Below are 16,082 nucleotides of genomic sequence, written 5' to 3' on the forward strand. Positions count from 1 at the left end.
CAGGCTCGCTTGTGGGCGGGGCCAGGAGGAAGGGGTGGGGGGAGAGCGAGCGCCGGGGACGGCGCCTGCGCGGTGGGCGTGATCCGGGCACTTAGGGCAGGATGAACGCTGCTTTCCAAGATGGCGACGGAGGGAGGAGGGAAGGAGATGAACGAGATTAAGACCCAATTCACCACCCGGGAAGGTCTGTACAAGCTGCTGCCACACTCGGAATACAGCCGGCCCAACCGCGTGCCCTTCAACTCGCAGGGATCCAACCCTGTCCGCGTCTCCTTCGTCAACCTCAACGACCAGTCTGGCAACGGCGACCGCCTCTGCTTCAATGTGGGCCGGGAGCTCTACTTCTATATCTACAAGGGGGTCCGCAAGGTACCGACCCAGGCGTCGCCGGGGTCCGCCCGCCGCGCGGGCAGCGGCCGAGGGCAGGGCGGTGACAGCGGGGCCGGGCGGCGGGGGGGGCGGCGGCCGCTGTACTTTTGAGTGGGCCGGGAACTCCGCCGGGGTGCTCGGGGGGACGCGGCGCAGGGGCGAGCGGGCGGCGGCGTGCGGGGCTCCAGCCGGCAGGCCCCGGGAGCGGCCGGCCGCCTCCCCCGGCGGGACTGCCGGGCTCCGGCGCGGCCGGGAGCGGGCCTGCGAGTCCCCGGAAGAGGTGGGGTGCCCGTCTGGGCTGGCTAGGGCGCCGCGCTCCCCGGAGGACCGGGGCGCAGGGCGGCCTGGAGAGGTCCGTAAGGCGGACCCGGGACTGGGAGGCGGAGGACCGAGCCTAGGTCAGAAAGGACCTGCTCGGCGCGCGGGGCTGCTCCACCTGCTGCCGCACTGACACTTCCGAGGAGCCTCTCCTGGCGTAAACGCTTCCTGTGTCCCAAGACCTCCGCGGGAGGATGACTGTCATTGTCTCCGCCGAGGGAACCTTCCGAAGCACTGTTAAAGAGGGTCATCCTGTCCCTTGTAGTGTAGGAAGGACGGTACTATAGTTGGAAGTTGAAGTGTTTTCAGTGAACTGAACTGCTTCGGAGGGTTTCTGTGTCAGCGTGCCCAGATTAATCTTGTCCAACAAGTCAGGCAGTGTCCCAAACAGGGAGGGATGTGCCTTGAAAGCTACTTTAAAGGGACTATCCTTCTTGGCGGGCGACTTAAAAGCAATTTTGTGAAGCTTGTAATCATATTTTTAAAATATCTCTTTAAAAGCAGCAATTTATTGAACTTTTCTTTCATTGGCTACATAACTGTTTTGAGAACTGCTTACTTTTGAGATGGTGGTCTTCATTTGACTCTGGGGAGAGTAAAATTAATGTACCCCACAGGACCTTGGAATGGGACAGGTGATGAAAGATTAATTTATAAATGTTCAGTTAGTGTGAAAATTGCCCAAGTTGGAGAATGAACGTTCCCTAGGATTTAATATATGCATATCCTGTGTAGTGTTTTTGCTTGGTTGCAGGAACTAGGGAGATGACAATAGTATCTAAATGTGGCTAGTTGTTTCTTGACTGAAGATGAATCTTTTTTATTAATGTTTATTATAATAAGTATACTAATGTATTTAGGGTATGCTGTTAGAAGTTTCTGAAAATAAATCGCTTGAGTTTTTCGCTGTTTTGGAATTGGCAGTGTGTAGGAGTAGTCTGGGAAATTAAGTTTCAGTGTTACTCCCAACTTTGTCACTGACTTGGGTGACCTTGGATAAGTAATTTAACTTACATTTGCATTCTTTAAAAATGGAATATTACAGTGCACATATTGTAATTAGTAGTATAATCACTAATGAAATTTAAAGCCCTGAAATACTCAGTCAAAGTAAAGTTAAAGCAGGCATTAAGAATAACTGTCAGGGGCTGGGGTTGTGGCTCAGTGGTAGAGTGCTTGTGTGAGGCCCTGGGTTTGATCCTCAGCACCACATAAAAAAGTAAACAAAACAAAGTTAAAAAAAAAAAAAAAAAAATCTGTCAAGCCAGATGTGGTGGCCCATGCCTTTAATCCCAGCAGCTCAAGAGGATCATAAGTTCAAGGCCAGTCTCAGAAATTTAGTGAGGCCCTAAGCAATTGAGTGAGACCCTGTCTCAAAATAAAAAAAAAAACAAAAAGGGCCAGGGATGTAGCTCAGTGATAAAGGACCCTGGGTTTAATCCACACCACCACCACCACCCCCCCCAAAAAAAAAAAAAAAAAAAAAGAAAAAAAAACTGTCAAGCAGTAAGCTGTGATCTTGACATTCATCTGGAAATAGGTTTAGAATTATAAATTATTAAAATACAATGCACTCAATTAACTAACATCGCAGGCATTACTTTTTTAAAAAAGTTTGTTTTCTTTTAATTCCTTGATTCTGGCAATGAACCCAGAGCCTCTTGCTTGCTGGTCAAGTGCTGTCGCTCTGAACTGCACTTCCAGGCCTGAAAAGTTATTTTTGAAACTTTCTTTTAGTCAACCTCATCTGGCTGCATGAAGTTTTTTTTTTATTTTGCTTGAGGATTTGAACCCTGGGTCTTGCATGCCAGGCAAGCACCTTTACCACTGAGCCACATCCCCAGCCAGCCAACCTCATCTGGATCTGATAGCCCTGTTTGCATCATAAAAATGAGTCACTTGCCTGGAAGTATTGTTGCCATAGTGTTTTCTTTTAGCAGAACACATTGAAGGGTAAAATTGAGAGAACTATTCAAAAACTACACCAAAAATGTATCCCCAGCACCTCAAAAAAAAAAAAAAAAGGTCACACAAAAATTATTTTAAGCAAAACAAACCTGAAATAATGTAAATTGCCTTACTTGCATAATTTGAGCACTTTAACTTTTCTTGGTATTTTTTTTTTATCTGTCCTTCTGTGTTGCTAACCTCCTGGGCTAAAGTGATCCTTCCTGCTCAGCTTTCTAAGTAACTGGGATTCCAGGCACTGATCACATCTGATTTGCACTTTTTTTTAAAATTTGATGGGTAGTAAAGTTGCGCTATGTGGCAGACATTTAAACTCCTGTAGCCACTGTAATTTAGAATTTTTTTTTCTGTAAGTGAGTTTGCATTATTTTTTGTCATTTCTTAGTATAAGTGGCGGGTTTTGTGACTTTTCTGATCTTAAAAAGCAAGTGAGGATGGGGATAGCTCACTGGTGGAGTGATTGCCTTGCATGTAGGGGCCCCAGAGTTTAGTTCTCAGCCCTGACAAAAAACACAACAAAACAAAGACAATTTATTTTTAATTAGAAAACCAGTGTTTAGTTTTTGAAATTAGTAGATATACATTTCTTGACAGTTGGCCATTTTGACTTTGTTGTTCCATTTTCATTTTTTCTTCAAGGCATATAAAGTTTTACAATTGGATCATTTAGAAGCTCTAGTTTAGATGAAATTTAAATCCAACTTAAATATGTGTGTAAATAGGTGGAAAATATGTCTTCTAACGAATTTAGATCATAACCTGAATCCAGGCGTGATTGTGCACACCGGTAATCACAATGACTCATGAGGCTGAGGCAGGAGGATTCCTGGTGTGAGGCCAGCCTAAGCAACTTAGTGAGACTCTGTCTCAAAATAAAAAATAAAAAGGACTGGAGATAGAGTTAAGGATTAAAGCACCCTGAGTTTAATAAAGGGGGCTGAGAAGTTTGCTGAGTAGAGCACTTGCCTAGCTTGTGCAAGGCTCTGGCTTCCAGGGGAGGGCAGTGGGGGGTATTCACAGTGAAACCTATTAATTTGTACAACTAATGTGTGTTAATAATAAAAAATATAGTATGAGCATTGATTTAATTTCACAAATATTCCATGGCTACTGCGATATTAATACTAGGCAAGATGATATGGGGTATTCAAAGATGAGGAAGACTGCCCCTTTTCCCAAAGAATTTTGAACTACTAACTTTCATACATTTTTATAGCAAATTTTGTAATCCTTTTGTTTTTTTTTTAAAGTGGTTGTTTTAGGATAAAAATGGGAAAGGTATTTGGACTTACTGGACCAATTCTTATATTTAATGGAGATCTGTTTTTATATAAATGTGAATGACTTCATTCAGATCTTAGTTTGACCATTACTTCCTAAGCAAATCCTCTCTGAATTCCCAGTCTCAGTTTTCCACTATTAACATGTTCTCCTAGTTTCCTGTACTTTGCCTTTTCTCAATTTGTATTTCTCTGTGATAATCTGTATCTTCTGTAAACAAAGATCCCTTAGAATAGACACTACCTCTTTTCTGCTGTCTTCCCAGTGTCCAGTGCAGTGTCCAGCATAGAATCAGGTTCTTACTGAGTGAATGATTAATAAAACTGTCCATCTAGGCCATACTTTAAAAAGATCTTTAAGAGGCTGAAAAGCCATTCAGTTTGGGACCCAAAAGTAACTTTTTTTTTTTTTTTTTTTTTTTCCTTTTGCTAATGTGGATTGAATCCAGGGGTGCTTTACTGAGCTTACATCCCCAGTCCTTTATTTTTTAATTTTTATTTTTTGGTAATGGGGATGGAACTCTGGGGCACTCAACCAAACTGAGCCACATCCTCAGCCCTTTTTTGTATTTTATTTAGAGACTGGGTCTCACTGAGTTGCTTAGTGCCTCTCTTCTACTGAGACTGACTCCTCCTGTGTCAGCTTCCTGAGCCACTGGGATTACACGCATGCGCCACTGTATCCCCTTTTATTTTTATTTATATATATATATATATATATATATATATATATATATATATGCGCGCACACACACACACACACACACTTAAGTTGTTGATGGACCTTTGTTTTTATTTTTTTATATGTGGTGCTGAGAATTGAAACCAGTGCCTCACACGTTAGGTGTGCTCTCTGCCCCTGAGCCACAATCCAGCCTCCCTAGTCCTTTTTATTTTTTATTTTGAGACAGGGTCTTGCTAAGTTGCTCAGGTCTCACTCAGTTGCTGAGGTTGGCCTGAAACTTAGAATTATCCTGCTTCATTCGCTCCAGTCGCAGAGATTATAGGTGTGTGCCACCATGCCCAGCACTTGGGTGTGTTTTTAGTAGCTCACGTCTTTTTTTTTTTTTTTTTTTTTAAATGAATCTTTTCAGTTTTTTAAAAATATTTTTTTGTTGTACATGGACACAGTACCTTTATTTTATTTATTTATTTTTATGTGGTGCTGAGGATTGAACCTAGTGCTTCACACATGCCAGGCAAATGCTCTACCACTGAGCCATAGCTATAGCCCAAGCTCACATCTTTTTAAAAAACATTTTAAGGTCAGGTGTGGTGGCACACTCCTGTAATCCCAGCGGTTTGGGAGGCTGAGACAAGAGGATCAGGATGTCAGAGCCAGCCTAAGCATAAGCAAGGTGCTAAGCAACTCAGTGAGACCTTGTCTCTAAATAAAATACAAAATAGGGCTGGGGATGTGACTCAGTGGTCAAATGCCCCTTAGTTCAATCCCTGCGATCCTCCCCACAAACAAAACAAAACAAAAAACAAACAAACAATAAAACAAACCCACAACATTTTTAAATGTAGTTAGTAGTAACAAATTTAGCTTTCTTAACTGGGAAATTGTGTTGCAAGAGACAATGAAGTAATGGAATAACGTGGGTTACTTTTGATCCACTTCTGTCAAATCATGTTACCTACAAGATCCACATACTAACAAATAACTTTTTTTTTTTTTAATTGATAATAGGTCATATTTTCCTTTATTACAAATAGCTTTTTAAAACTGTAGTCAGACAAATTAAAAAAACAAAACAAAAAACTGGAGTCAGAATTACTTATACATACAAATCAAAGAACCTTACTCCCTTCCTCCACCCCATTTAAGATTCCAGGCCACAAATGTACTGCTCAAGAGTGTTACTGAAGCAGGTGCTACAGTAGGTGGGAAGTATTTTTCAATGGTTTTAAGGTCTTTTCCAATCTAAAGATTATATGATTCTGTGCTCAATAATTTTTTCGTGTGTGAAAATAAATACATTTTCTTTTAGGGAGAGGTTTTCATGTCTTAAATTTATTGCCTGCTTCTTGAATTTGAATTGGAAAGAGTGTGGTGTTTGAGAAAACAATTTGAAAACATGATTTCTAGGTCTTTTTGCTAGAAAGCTTTATATTCACCATGCTGAGATGAAGTTGGGACCAGAAGAGTGAATTGACAGCATCTAAGCTATTTTAGAGTCAAGTTTTAGAGGATAATGGGTTGATTTGGGAGAGTGGGGATTCTGTTATGGGAAGTATTCTGCCTCTGTCAAAAACTGCAGGATCACCTGTTGGTGAAATTGCAGGAATTCATGCTTTGTGTGACTGGCAGGATGAGCAAGATGCCTTTTAAAGGTTGTTTCCAGGGGCTGGGGAGATAGCTCAGTCAGTAGAGTGCTTGCCTTGCAAGCACAAGGCCCTGGGTTCGATCCCCAGCACCACCAAAAAAAAAAAAAAAAAAAAAAAAAAAAAAAGGTTGTTTCCACAAACTGGTTTTAAATACTGGACAGCTTCAAAGAGGGTCATGTTCTTGCCCTTCTCCCTATTGATAATTTTCACACCTCCCCACTCCCCATTTGTAATTTAGAAAGAGGCTTAGAAGTCTGAAACTTCTTACATTAGACTTAAAAAATCTTGTACTTAATTTAGTAGACAACATGTGGAGTTGTGGAAGGACAGAGAGCCTGCAGAAGTTTTTTTTCCATTAAGAGATACTTACTGACTTCTGAAATATTGATAAGATCTAGTTATTGGACTTTAGGATCTTACATCCTGAGGGGAAAACATCTTAATTGTCACTGAAAGCAGGAAATACTCTCATATCTTGCTTCTCTTGACCTTGAAGAGGAGGGCAGTAGTGAGATTTCAAAGGTCTCCCTGGGAGCATATGAGCACATAGAAAATGCATACTAATCAGTGAAATCCAGGAGATTGTCATGAATATCACTCTTGCAAGTGTAATATGGAACATGTCTACTAGATAGTACTGTTCTAGATGCTGCGTGTAGACAATGTCTCTACCTGCACGAAACTCGTCACTGTGTTTATTATCATTGAGTTAATCTGGTGAAATAAGTGGTATTGCACTTGGTAGAAAACTTGAGCAAGAATCAAAACATAGTTCTATCCTCAGTACTGAAAAACAAAACAACCCCCCCCAAAGTGATTTTGTCATTCACCAATTTGTCTGTACATATGGCTAAAGAAACTTATTTTAAATATGAAGATTTTTGTAGGCTGTATTTTTTGTCTTAGTAATTTTATTTGTTTTCTAATGAGGTTAGTTTGTGCAGAAATATAAATCTTGTCTTGTTTGGTTATTCAAGAGAAGGCATTAAGAAAATAACTCATTCTGAGTTAGACATTCTCAGTTTTAATATTCAGGACATTTTCAGTTATCTCAGAATATTAGTGAGAAGTTATCTTGTCCTTTGAACATTTGACATCTGTTTTTTATAATGGAGTATAAGGCATGTCTTGCTTTTAAAAAAAAAAAAACCTCATTCAACAGGCTTTTATTGAGGATTTGTTTTATACAAGTACTGCTGTTTATTGAGGATGACTTCAAGGTGGCTTAAGACACACTTTCTAGCCAGGTATGGTTGCCCATGCTTGTAATCCCAGGCTAAGGCAGAAGGATCACAAAGTCAAAGCCAGCCCTAGCAACTTGACAAGACCCTGTCTCAAAATAAAAAATAAAAGGGCTGGGGATGCAGCTCAGTGGTAGCGTGCTCCTGGGTCAATCCTCATTATGAAGGTTGGGGGACATCCTATCTTTGAAGAATTTGTATTCTTCAACTGATGATTATAATATAAAGTAGAAGGTATGCATTCTGCTTTTGGCATAAACGGTATAAGTATCAAGTGGATTTAAGGAATAAAAATGAAGCAGAAAAGTATTTCTCTGTCCAGTAGTAGAATAATATTGGGTTGGGTTTCAAATAAGAGGATTTGCCCTGTAATACTGTGTACAGGTCATATTTTTAAGTTGTTGCCTTGCATTTCTAATTTCAGAAATGCTTTATCTTCATTTCTGATTGAGCTTTAGTTGGCAGTTGCTCTTACCTTTTAGCATTTTTCTCAACTTCACAGCTTCTCTGCCAATTGGTAATTTGTAAATTAAGTGATATTTTGTATTGCCAATTCTGTTTTGTAATATAGAGTTTTTAAAAGTAGGTACAATATACAAAACATGCCAAATTAGTCTATTACACTTTATTTTGTAGCAGTAGGAAAATATGCTTGAATCTATAGATTTTATAAGAAAGATGCAAAAATCATTCATAAGGAAGGATTTTTCTTTTTGGGTACTGGAGATTGAACAGAGTTCAATCTTTTAATTTTTTAAATAATCTTTTAATGCTGAATTTCATCCCCAGTCCATTTTATTTTCTTTCTAAAATTTTGGTATAGGACCTTGCTAAGTTGCTGAGGATGACCTCAGACTTGTGATCCTCGTGCCTCAGGCCCCTGAGTCGCTGAGATTACAGGTGTGTACCATTGTGCCTGGCATAAGGAAGGAATTTTATACAGTTTTTATGTTATAAAAAAGTAAGAGTTGGGCTAGGGATATAGCTCAGTGGGAGAGCGCTTTCCCAGCTATATGAGGCCCTGAGTTCAATCCCTAGTACTACAAAAACAAACAAAAAACTTTGAGTCATTCAGTAGGAAGGAATATTTTAGCATCCTCAGTTACTACCTTTTAGAGTATCCCTCTGACCTGAAGCCATTTTTCCTCTAATTAATTAAAAACCAGCTCATTGTTCTTTGCCCCTCCCCTCCCTGCTGCAACAAAATTTGTACAGGTTCTCATTCTTTTTACTTTGATCTCCACTTCAGAGGCCCTGTCTTGCTTTAGTATTTCATTTAATAAATAACTAAGTGGTTTTTGTGTGAAAAGCAGCCTGCCAGACAGTGAGGAATCGAGCAGCATGAAACATGGGCCCTGACCTGCAGAGGCTTATCGTCTGACCAAGGAGACAGGATACTTACAAGTGTGTAGTGAAGAGTGCCTGCTTTACATTGTTGTTTGGAAAGAATTTCTGCCATCAAGGAGCTCACAGTTCAGTGGAATAATAAAAGGCTTGTTCACTCAACTAATATTTATTGACCCTGTGGACCCAAAGATAAAAAAAGACATAGTCCCTGGCCTAAAGTCCCAGCAGTCTAGTGTGAGGGGGACAGATAAACCCATTGTGATAGGACAGCTCCTGCAAAGTATTCACAACTGAGTGTTGTCTATTGGGGAAATGGCTTTTGGAGCGATCATGACCTGTCCACAGTTATTCAAGGAATATGGCAGAGCCTGGAGTTGAACCCGAGGCTTCTGAGTAGCCCTCCTACACAGATTTTCTGTCAAAAATGAAATATAACAAGGCAGCAGGGCCTGCCTGATAAGTGATGCTGATATTGTTCCAGGAGTGGGAGATAGTAAGCTAGAAAGGAGCTAGGAATTATTTTTTAGAAGACATGGGTTGTGGGGACTCTTCTTATTTTTCTCAGACATAAAGGAGTGAGTTGGATATCCTTGGAAGTTCTATAGAAGGAGACAGCAAGGTATAAGAGATCACGTTAAAATAATAAAAGCTAATACTTGTGTTTGGGTACGGGACACCAGGGATAGAACTCAGGGATGCTTTACCACTGAGCCACATCTCCAGCCCTATTTATTTATTTAGTTAGTTTGGTGCTGGGGATTAAACCCAGGGGCATTCAACCACTGAGCCACATCCCCAGCCCTTTTTTTTTTTTTTTTTTTTTTTTTTTGCAGTACTGGGGATACGAACCCAGGGCCTTGTGCTTGCAAGGCAAGCACTCTACCAACTGAGCTATCTCCCCAGCCCCATCCCCAGCCCTTTTGATGTTTTATTTAGAGACAGGGTCTTGCTCAGTTGCCGAGGCTGAATTTGAACTAGCGATCCTCCTACCTCAGCCTCCTGAGCTGCTGGAATTACAGGTGTGTGCCACTGTGCTCTGCTGCTAATACTTATTATTAATAATAATAATGCATATTATGGACATTATGCTGAGTGATTATGCATGATTTATTTAATCTCCATGGATCTTGCAAAATAGGTTAATAATTTCTCCATTTTACAGGTAAGAAAATTGGTTTAGGGAGATTTAAAAATTTGGGACTGGGGTTGTGGCTCAGTGGTGGAGCACTTGCCTCGCACGTGTAAGGTGCTGGATTTGATCCTCAGCACCACATAAAAATAAATTAGTAAATAAAATAAAGGTATTATGCCCATTTACAACTAAAAAATATTTTTTAAAAAATTCACATAGGTTATAAAACCTAGGAAGCAGTTGTTCTGGGGCTTGAATCCAATTCTGTTTTACCCTAGAGCCAGAGTACTTACCTGTAAGCTCAGGGTTATGGTTTGAATCTGGAGTGTCCCCCAAAGTCTCATGTGTTCAAGGCTTGATCCCCAGCATTGTTCAGAGGTGGGACTCTTTGGAAGTGATTGACTTATGAGGGCTCTGATCTTATCAGTGGATTAATCCATTGCTAGCTGAATGAATTATGAAAGGTGGTAGAAACGGTAGGCAGTCAGGCATGGTTGGAGAAAGTATATCACTGGGATGGGCCCTGGAAGGATATTTCTTATCCAAGGCTCCTTCCTCCCTCTGGCTCCCCTCTGCCCTCACCTCCCCCACTTCCTCTCTGTTTTGAGACTGCCACAGCTGAGAAGCTTTCCCCTGCCATGCCCATCTGCCTTGATATTCTGCCTTACCTCAGGGCCAGAATAATGGAGCCATAAGACTATGGACTGAAACTTCTCAAACTATGAACCAAAATAAATCTTTCTTCCTCTGAGTTCCTTAGGTATGTGACAGATTCCTTAGGTATCTGTCACAGTGATGAAAAGTTGACTAACACACTTACTACACAGGACTAGGAGTCTCAAGGGAGCTCTGGTTCCTGTTAGACCAGAATGTGCTAATCTGTTCTATACTGTACTGAGAACCTTTTCACACTAATCATATCTTCTACCAGCCATGTTCGTGCATTGCTAGTTTTTCTTTCTGTAAAGTCACAGCTTCAATATCATCCCTCAGAGGCTAGTTACTGGTCACCTTCAGTAAAATCGCATAATTCTCCATATAGTACTTATTATGGTTGTCTTAGTCTGTGCTGTTATAATAAAATACCATAGACTGGGTAGTTTATAAAAAATAGAAAATTATTTCTTAAGGTTGTTGAAGTAAGGTGCTGGCAGATTCAGTGTCTGGTGAGGGCCTGTTTCCTGGTTCACAAACGGTACCTTCTTGCTGAGTCTTCATATGGTAGAAGATGGGACAAGGCACCTCTCTGGGTTCTCTTTTTTTAAGGGCACCGATCCCACTTACAAGGGCTGCACACTCATGACAATTATCTCACAAAGGCTCTACTTCCTATTGTCAATGGTGATAAGGTTTCAACACAGAAATTTTTTTCTTTTGTGGGTGGGTATTGGACCTGGAACCCAGGATCCTTGTGTATGCTAAGCAAGTGCTCTACCACTGAGCTACACCCCAGCCCTTTTTTTTTTTTTTTTTTTTTTTTTTAATTTTGAGACAGGGTCCCTCTAAGTTGCCTAGGCTGATCTTGAACTTGGGATCCTCCTGCCTCAGCCTCCCAAGTAGCTAGTTTTACAGGTTTGTGTCACTATGCCTGGTTCTACATAGGCATTAGGCATTTGAGGGAACATAAACATTCAGACCAGGGTGCTAGTATTTTTCAAGTTTACTTGTGTGATGATTGTCAGTTTTTCTTTTCTATCCCCCTCCCCACTCCCCGTGCTGGGGGTAGAACCCAGGGCCTCAGGAATGCTAGGCAAGTTAGGCAAGTGTTCTACCACTACATCCATAGTACATCCCTAACTCCCCACTGTTTTCTTTTTTTTTTTTTTTTTTAATATTTTTTAGTTGTCAATGGGCCTTTATTTATTTTATTTATTTGTGGTACTGAAAATCAATCTCAGTGCCTCACACATGCTAGGCAAGTCATTATTGTTATTCCTACTTTATAGAAGAAGATGACTTGAGGATGTGCATAATAATTGGTAGGATTAGTACTCAGTTAATACTTGAGACTCTCCAGTGTTTACTTCTTACTTCAACCTTACTTCTTACTGCCATCCTTAAGTCTTTATAAACAGTTTTCTCACTTTGCTGTAGTTGTAAGAATTTGAAATAAACCACCTTGTGTTTGAATCCTTTTTAAAGGTTTAAAGGTTAGATTCCTCCAACAATGCATATATTGCCTTTTTTTTTTTTTTTTTTTTTTCATTACTATTGGTCAAACCCAGGGCCCCACACATGGTAAACAACTCTATGACTGAGCTACATGCTCACTTTTTTTTTTTTTTGTACTGGGGTTGAACCAGGGTCACCTAACCATTCCTTCCCCAGCCTGTTTTTTGGGGTGGGGGTGACCAGGGATTGAACTCTGGGCACTCGACCACTGAGACACTTCCCCATCTCTTTTTTGTATTTTATTTAGAGACAGGATCTCACTGAGTTGCTTAGCGCCTTGCTTTTGCTGAGACTGACTTTGAACTTGTGATCCTCCTGCCTCAGCTTCCCAGAGTTGCCAAGGGTCTTGCTGAGTTGCTGAGACTGACTTTGAACTTGTGATCCTCCTGCCTCAGCCTCTTGAGTTATTGGAATTACAGGCCTATGCCACCACACCCTACTGAGGAATTGTTTTTTAATTTTAATTATGTAAAACTTTTTTTGATTCTAATACCAGAACTATAGAATAAAGTCATATTTTATTTCTGTTTTCCTCCCCTCTGCCAGTTCCTTCATTTCCCTGTGGATAATCATTTTATTTGTTCAGAATTCCAAAGTTCTGTATTTTTCAAAATAACGATCACACATTATTAGAAACCATCTACACTGGAGTTAGCAAAAAATAGTTGCACAGGCATAAGCGTACCTAGGTTTGTTAATTATACACATATGGTTCTAAGTGTGCTTAAAAAAAATTCTTTGGAAATATACACCAGGCTCTGGAAATATACTCCAGAGTTTGTTTTTGATTCATCCAGATAAAATGAATGAGATGACATTTGAGTAGATTTGTAGGGATTGAGGGATTGTAGTAAGTATGGAATTTTGCATCATGCCTTTTCTGCTTAATGATGTACAGAAGGAATCTTTTCACGTTAGTAAAACAGAATGTCTTCGATTCTTTATAAATGCCTCTTCTCTGTGCTGAGGATGTGTCGTAGTTTACTCTTGATTGTTAATTCCAGGTAACTTTTTTTTTTTTTTTTTTTTTTTGCGGTGCTGAGGATTGAACCCAGGGCCTTGTGCTTGCAAGGCAAGCACTCTACCAACTGAGCCATATCCCCAGCCCCCAGGTAACTCTTAATTGTTAATCCCTTTAAAAAGAAATTACTATTGTGGGCGAGGTGGCACATGCCTGTGATCCCATAAGCTGGGGAGGCTGAGACAGGGGGATCTCGACTTCAAAGCCAGCCTCAATAACTTAGTGAGGCCTTGTCTCTAAGTAAAATACAAAAATGGGCTAAGAATGTGGCTCAGTGGTTGAGTGTCCTGAGTTCAATCCCCAGTAACAAAAAAAAAAAAAAAAAAAAAGAAGAAGAAGAAATTATGAATAATACTGTAGGAAGTAACGTCATGTATATGTTATTTCACGTGGAGGCACATGCATTTCTTAGGCACTGGAAATTTTGTTCCCAGAGAAGGTACTGCTGGGTCAAAGGGTACTGCATGTATATTTCTTTTTTTCTTTTTTTTTTTTTTTAATTTATTTTTATTGTAAACAAATGGGATACATGTTTCTGTTTGTACATGGAGTTACATCATATCATTTGCATATTCATACATTTACACAGAGTAATGATGTTTGATTCATTCCGTTATTTTTTCCTTACACAGAGTAATGATGTTTGATTCATTCCGTTATTTTTTCCTTCCCCCCACCCCTCCCACCTCTCTTTTCCCTCTATACAGTCCCTCCTTCCTCCATTCTTGCCCCCCTTCCACCCCCCATTGCATGTCATCATCCGCTTATCAGTGAGATCATTCGTCTTTTGGATTTTTGAGATTGGCTTATCTCACTTAGCATGATATTCACCAATTTCATACATTTGTCTGCAAATGTCATAATTTTATCATTCTTTATAGCTGAGTAATACTCCATTGTGTATATACAGCACAGTTGCCTTATCCATTCATCAATTGAAGGGCATCTAGGTTGGTTCCATAGTCTGGCTATTGTGAATTGAGCAGCTATGAACATTGATGTGGCTGTATCTCTGTAGTATGCTGATTTTAAGTCCTTTGGGTATAGGCCGAGGAGTGGGATAGCTGGGTCAAATGGTAGGTCCATTCCAAGTTTTCTAAGGAATCTCCACACTGCTTTCCAGAGTGGCTGCACTAATTTGCAGCCCCACCAGCAATGTATGAGTGTACCTTTTTTCCCACATCCTCTCCAACACCTATTGTTGCTTGTATTCTTGATAATTGCCATTCTCATTGGGGTGAGATGGAATCTTAGTGTAGTTTTGATTTGCATTTCTCTTATTACTAAAGATGTTGAACATTTTTTCATATGTTTGTTGATTGCTTGTATATCTTCTTCTGTGAAGCGTCTGTTCATATCCTTAGCTCATTTGTTGATTGGGTTATTTGTATTCTTCGTGTAGAGTTTTTTGAGTTCTTTATATGTTCTGGAAATTAGTGCTTTATCTGAAGTATGAGTGGCAAAGATATTCTCCCACTCTGTAGGCTCTCTCTTCACATTACTGATAGTTTCCTTTGCTGAGAGAAAGCTTTTTAGTTTGAATCTATCCCAGTTATTGATTCTTGCTTTTATTTCTTGTGCTATGGGAGTCCTGTTAAGGAAGTCTGATCCTAAGCCAACAAGGTGAAGATTTGGACCTACTTTTTCTTCTATAAGATGCAGGGTCTCTGGTCTGATTTCAAGGTCCTTGATCCATTGTGAGTTGATTTTTGTGTAGGGTGAGAGATAGGGGTTTAGTTTCATTCTGTTGCATATGGATTTCCAGTTTTCCCAGCACCATTTGTTGAAGAGGCTATCTTTTCTCCATTGCATATTTTTGGCCCCTTTGTCTAGTATTAGAAAATTGTATTTATTTGGGTTTGTGTCTGTGTCCTCTATTCTGTACCATTGATCTACCTGTCTATTTTGGTGCCAATACCATGCTGTTTTTGTTACTGTTGCTTTGTAGTATAGTTGAAGTTCTGGTATTGTGATACCCCCTGTTTGATTCTTCCTGCTAAGGATTGCTTTAGCTATTCTTGCATGTATATTTCTGATAGATATTTCCAAGTTGTCCTCTAGTGGGTTGTACTAATTTTACTCCCATGTCCGAGGGCACCTGTTTCACCATAGTCTCACCCAGAGTGTTAAGCCTTTTGCATTTGAGAAATTTGTGAATTTTTGTTTGTTTTTCCCTTGTGATGAGTAGGCTGAGTATCTTTCTGTATATTTAAGAATGACATGTGTTTCTTTTTTTTCTTTGAACTGTTTGATATCCTTTGCCCCTGTAGGTTTTTTTTTTCCCTTCCCCAATGCTGGATATTGACACTATGCACATTCTAAAACTGAGCGGCATCCCCAGCCCTTTTTTATCTTATTTTTTAAATCAAAATTTCTTTTTTGAGGGGTACTGAGGGTTGAACCCAGAGGCATTTAACCACTGAGCCACATTCCCAGCCCTTTTTATTTTTTATTTTGGGACAGGGTCTCACTAAGTTGGTTAGGGCCTTGCTGAATTGCTGAAGCTTCCTTGAACTTGTGATCCTTGTGTCTCAGCCTTCTAAGTTACAGGAATTAACACCCTGGCAGTTTTTTTTTTTTTTTTTTTTTTAATTGGGTTGTGGGATGCCTGGATTTTTCTTTCTTTTTTTTCTTTTCTTTTTTTTTTTTTTTTTTTAAAGGAGGAGGTCTTTCTGTATTGGAGCTTTTTGAAGATTTTTTTTTTTCTCCCTAGTTTGCTGTTTGTCTTTTTGTGTGTGTGTGTTGTATGTATGTGTGTGTGTTTTTGGTTTTTATTTTGCTATGAAGAATTTTCATATTTTCTATAGTTGAATTTATAAATTTGTAAAGTTTCTTTAATAGTTTGTAGTTTAACAGTTGCCACTCTCTAAGATTTAAAGAGGGAAGAGATTTACATTTTAATA

At 39.9% G+C, this 16,082-nt stretch overlaps 1 protein-coding gene across 11 annotated transcripts in view; it reads left to right on the plus strand.

Annotated features, from left to right (window-relative positions):
- Wdr20 (WD repeat domain 20) overlaps positions 1-16,082 on the plus strand; it is a 102,709-nt gene that overhangs the window by 19,964 nt on the left and 66,663 nt on the right. For 8 of the 11 annotated variants that reach the window (XM_047538903.1, XM_047538902.1, XM_047538911.1 and 5 more), the window contains exon 1: positions 92-369. The exons of 2 other annotated variants lie outside the window; for them this stretch is intronic. In XM_047538903.1, coding sequence (XP_047394859.1) covers positions 121-369 — 249 coding nt within the window. In that variant the 5' untranslated portion in view covers positions 92-120. Of the gene's footprint in view, positions 1-91; positions 370-16,082 lie in introns of those variants that run through there. One more of the 11 variants, XM_047538904.1, reaches the window with a different exon arrangement.

Source organism: Sciurus carolinensis, chromosome 2 (assembly GCF_902686445.1).
Source record: "Sciurus carolinensis chromosome 2, mSciCar1.2, whole genome shotgun sequence".
Taxonomy (NCBI): Eukaryota; Metazoa; Chordata; class Mammalia; order Rodentia; family Sciuridae; genus Sciurus; species Sciurus carolinensis.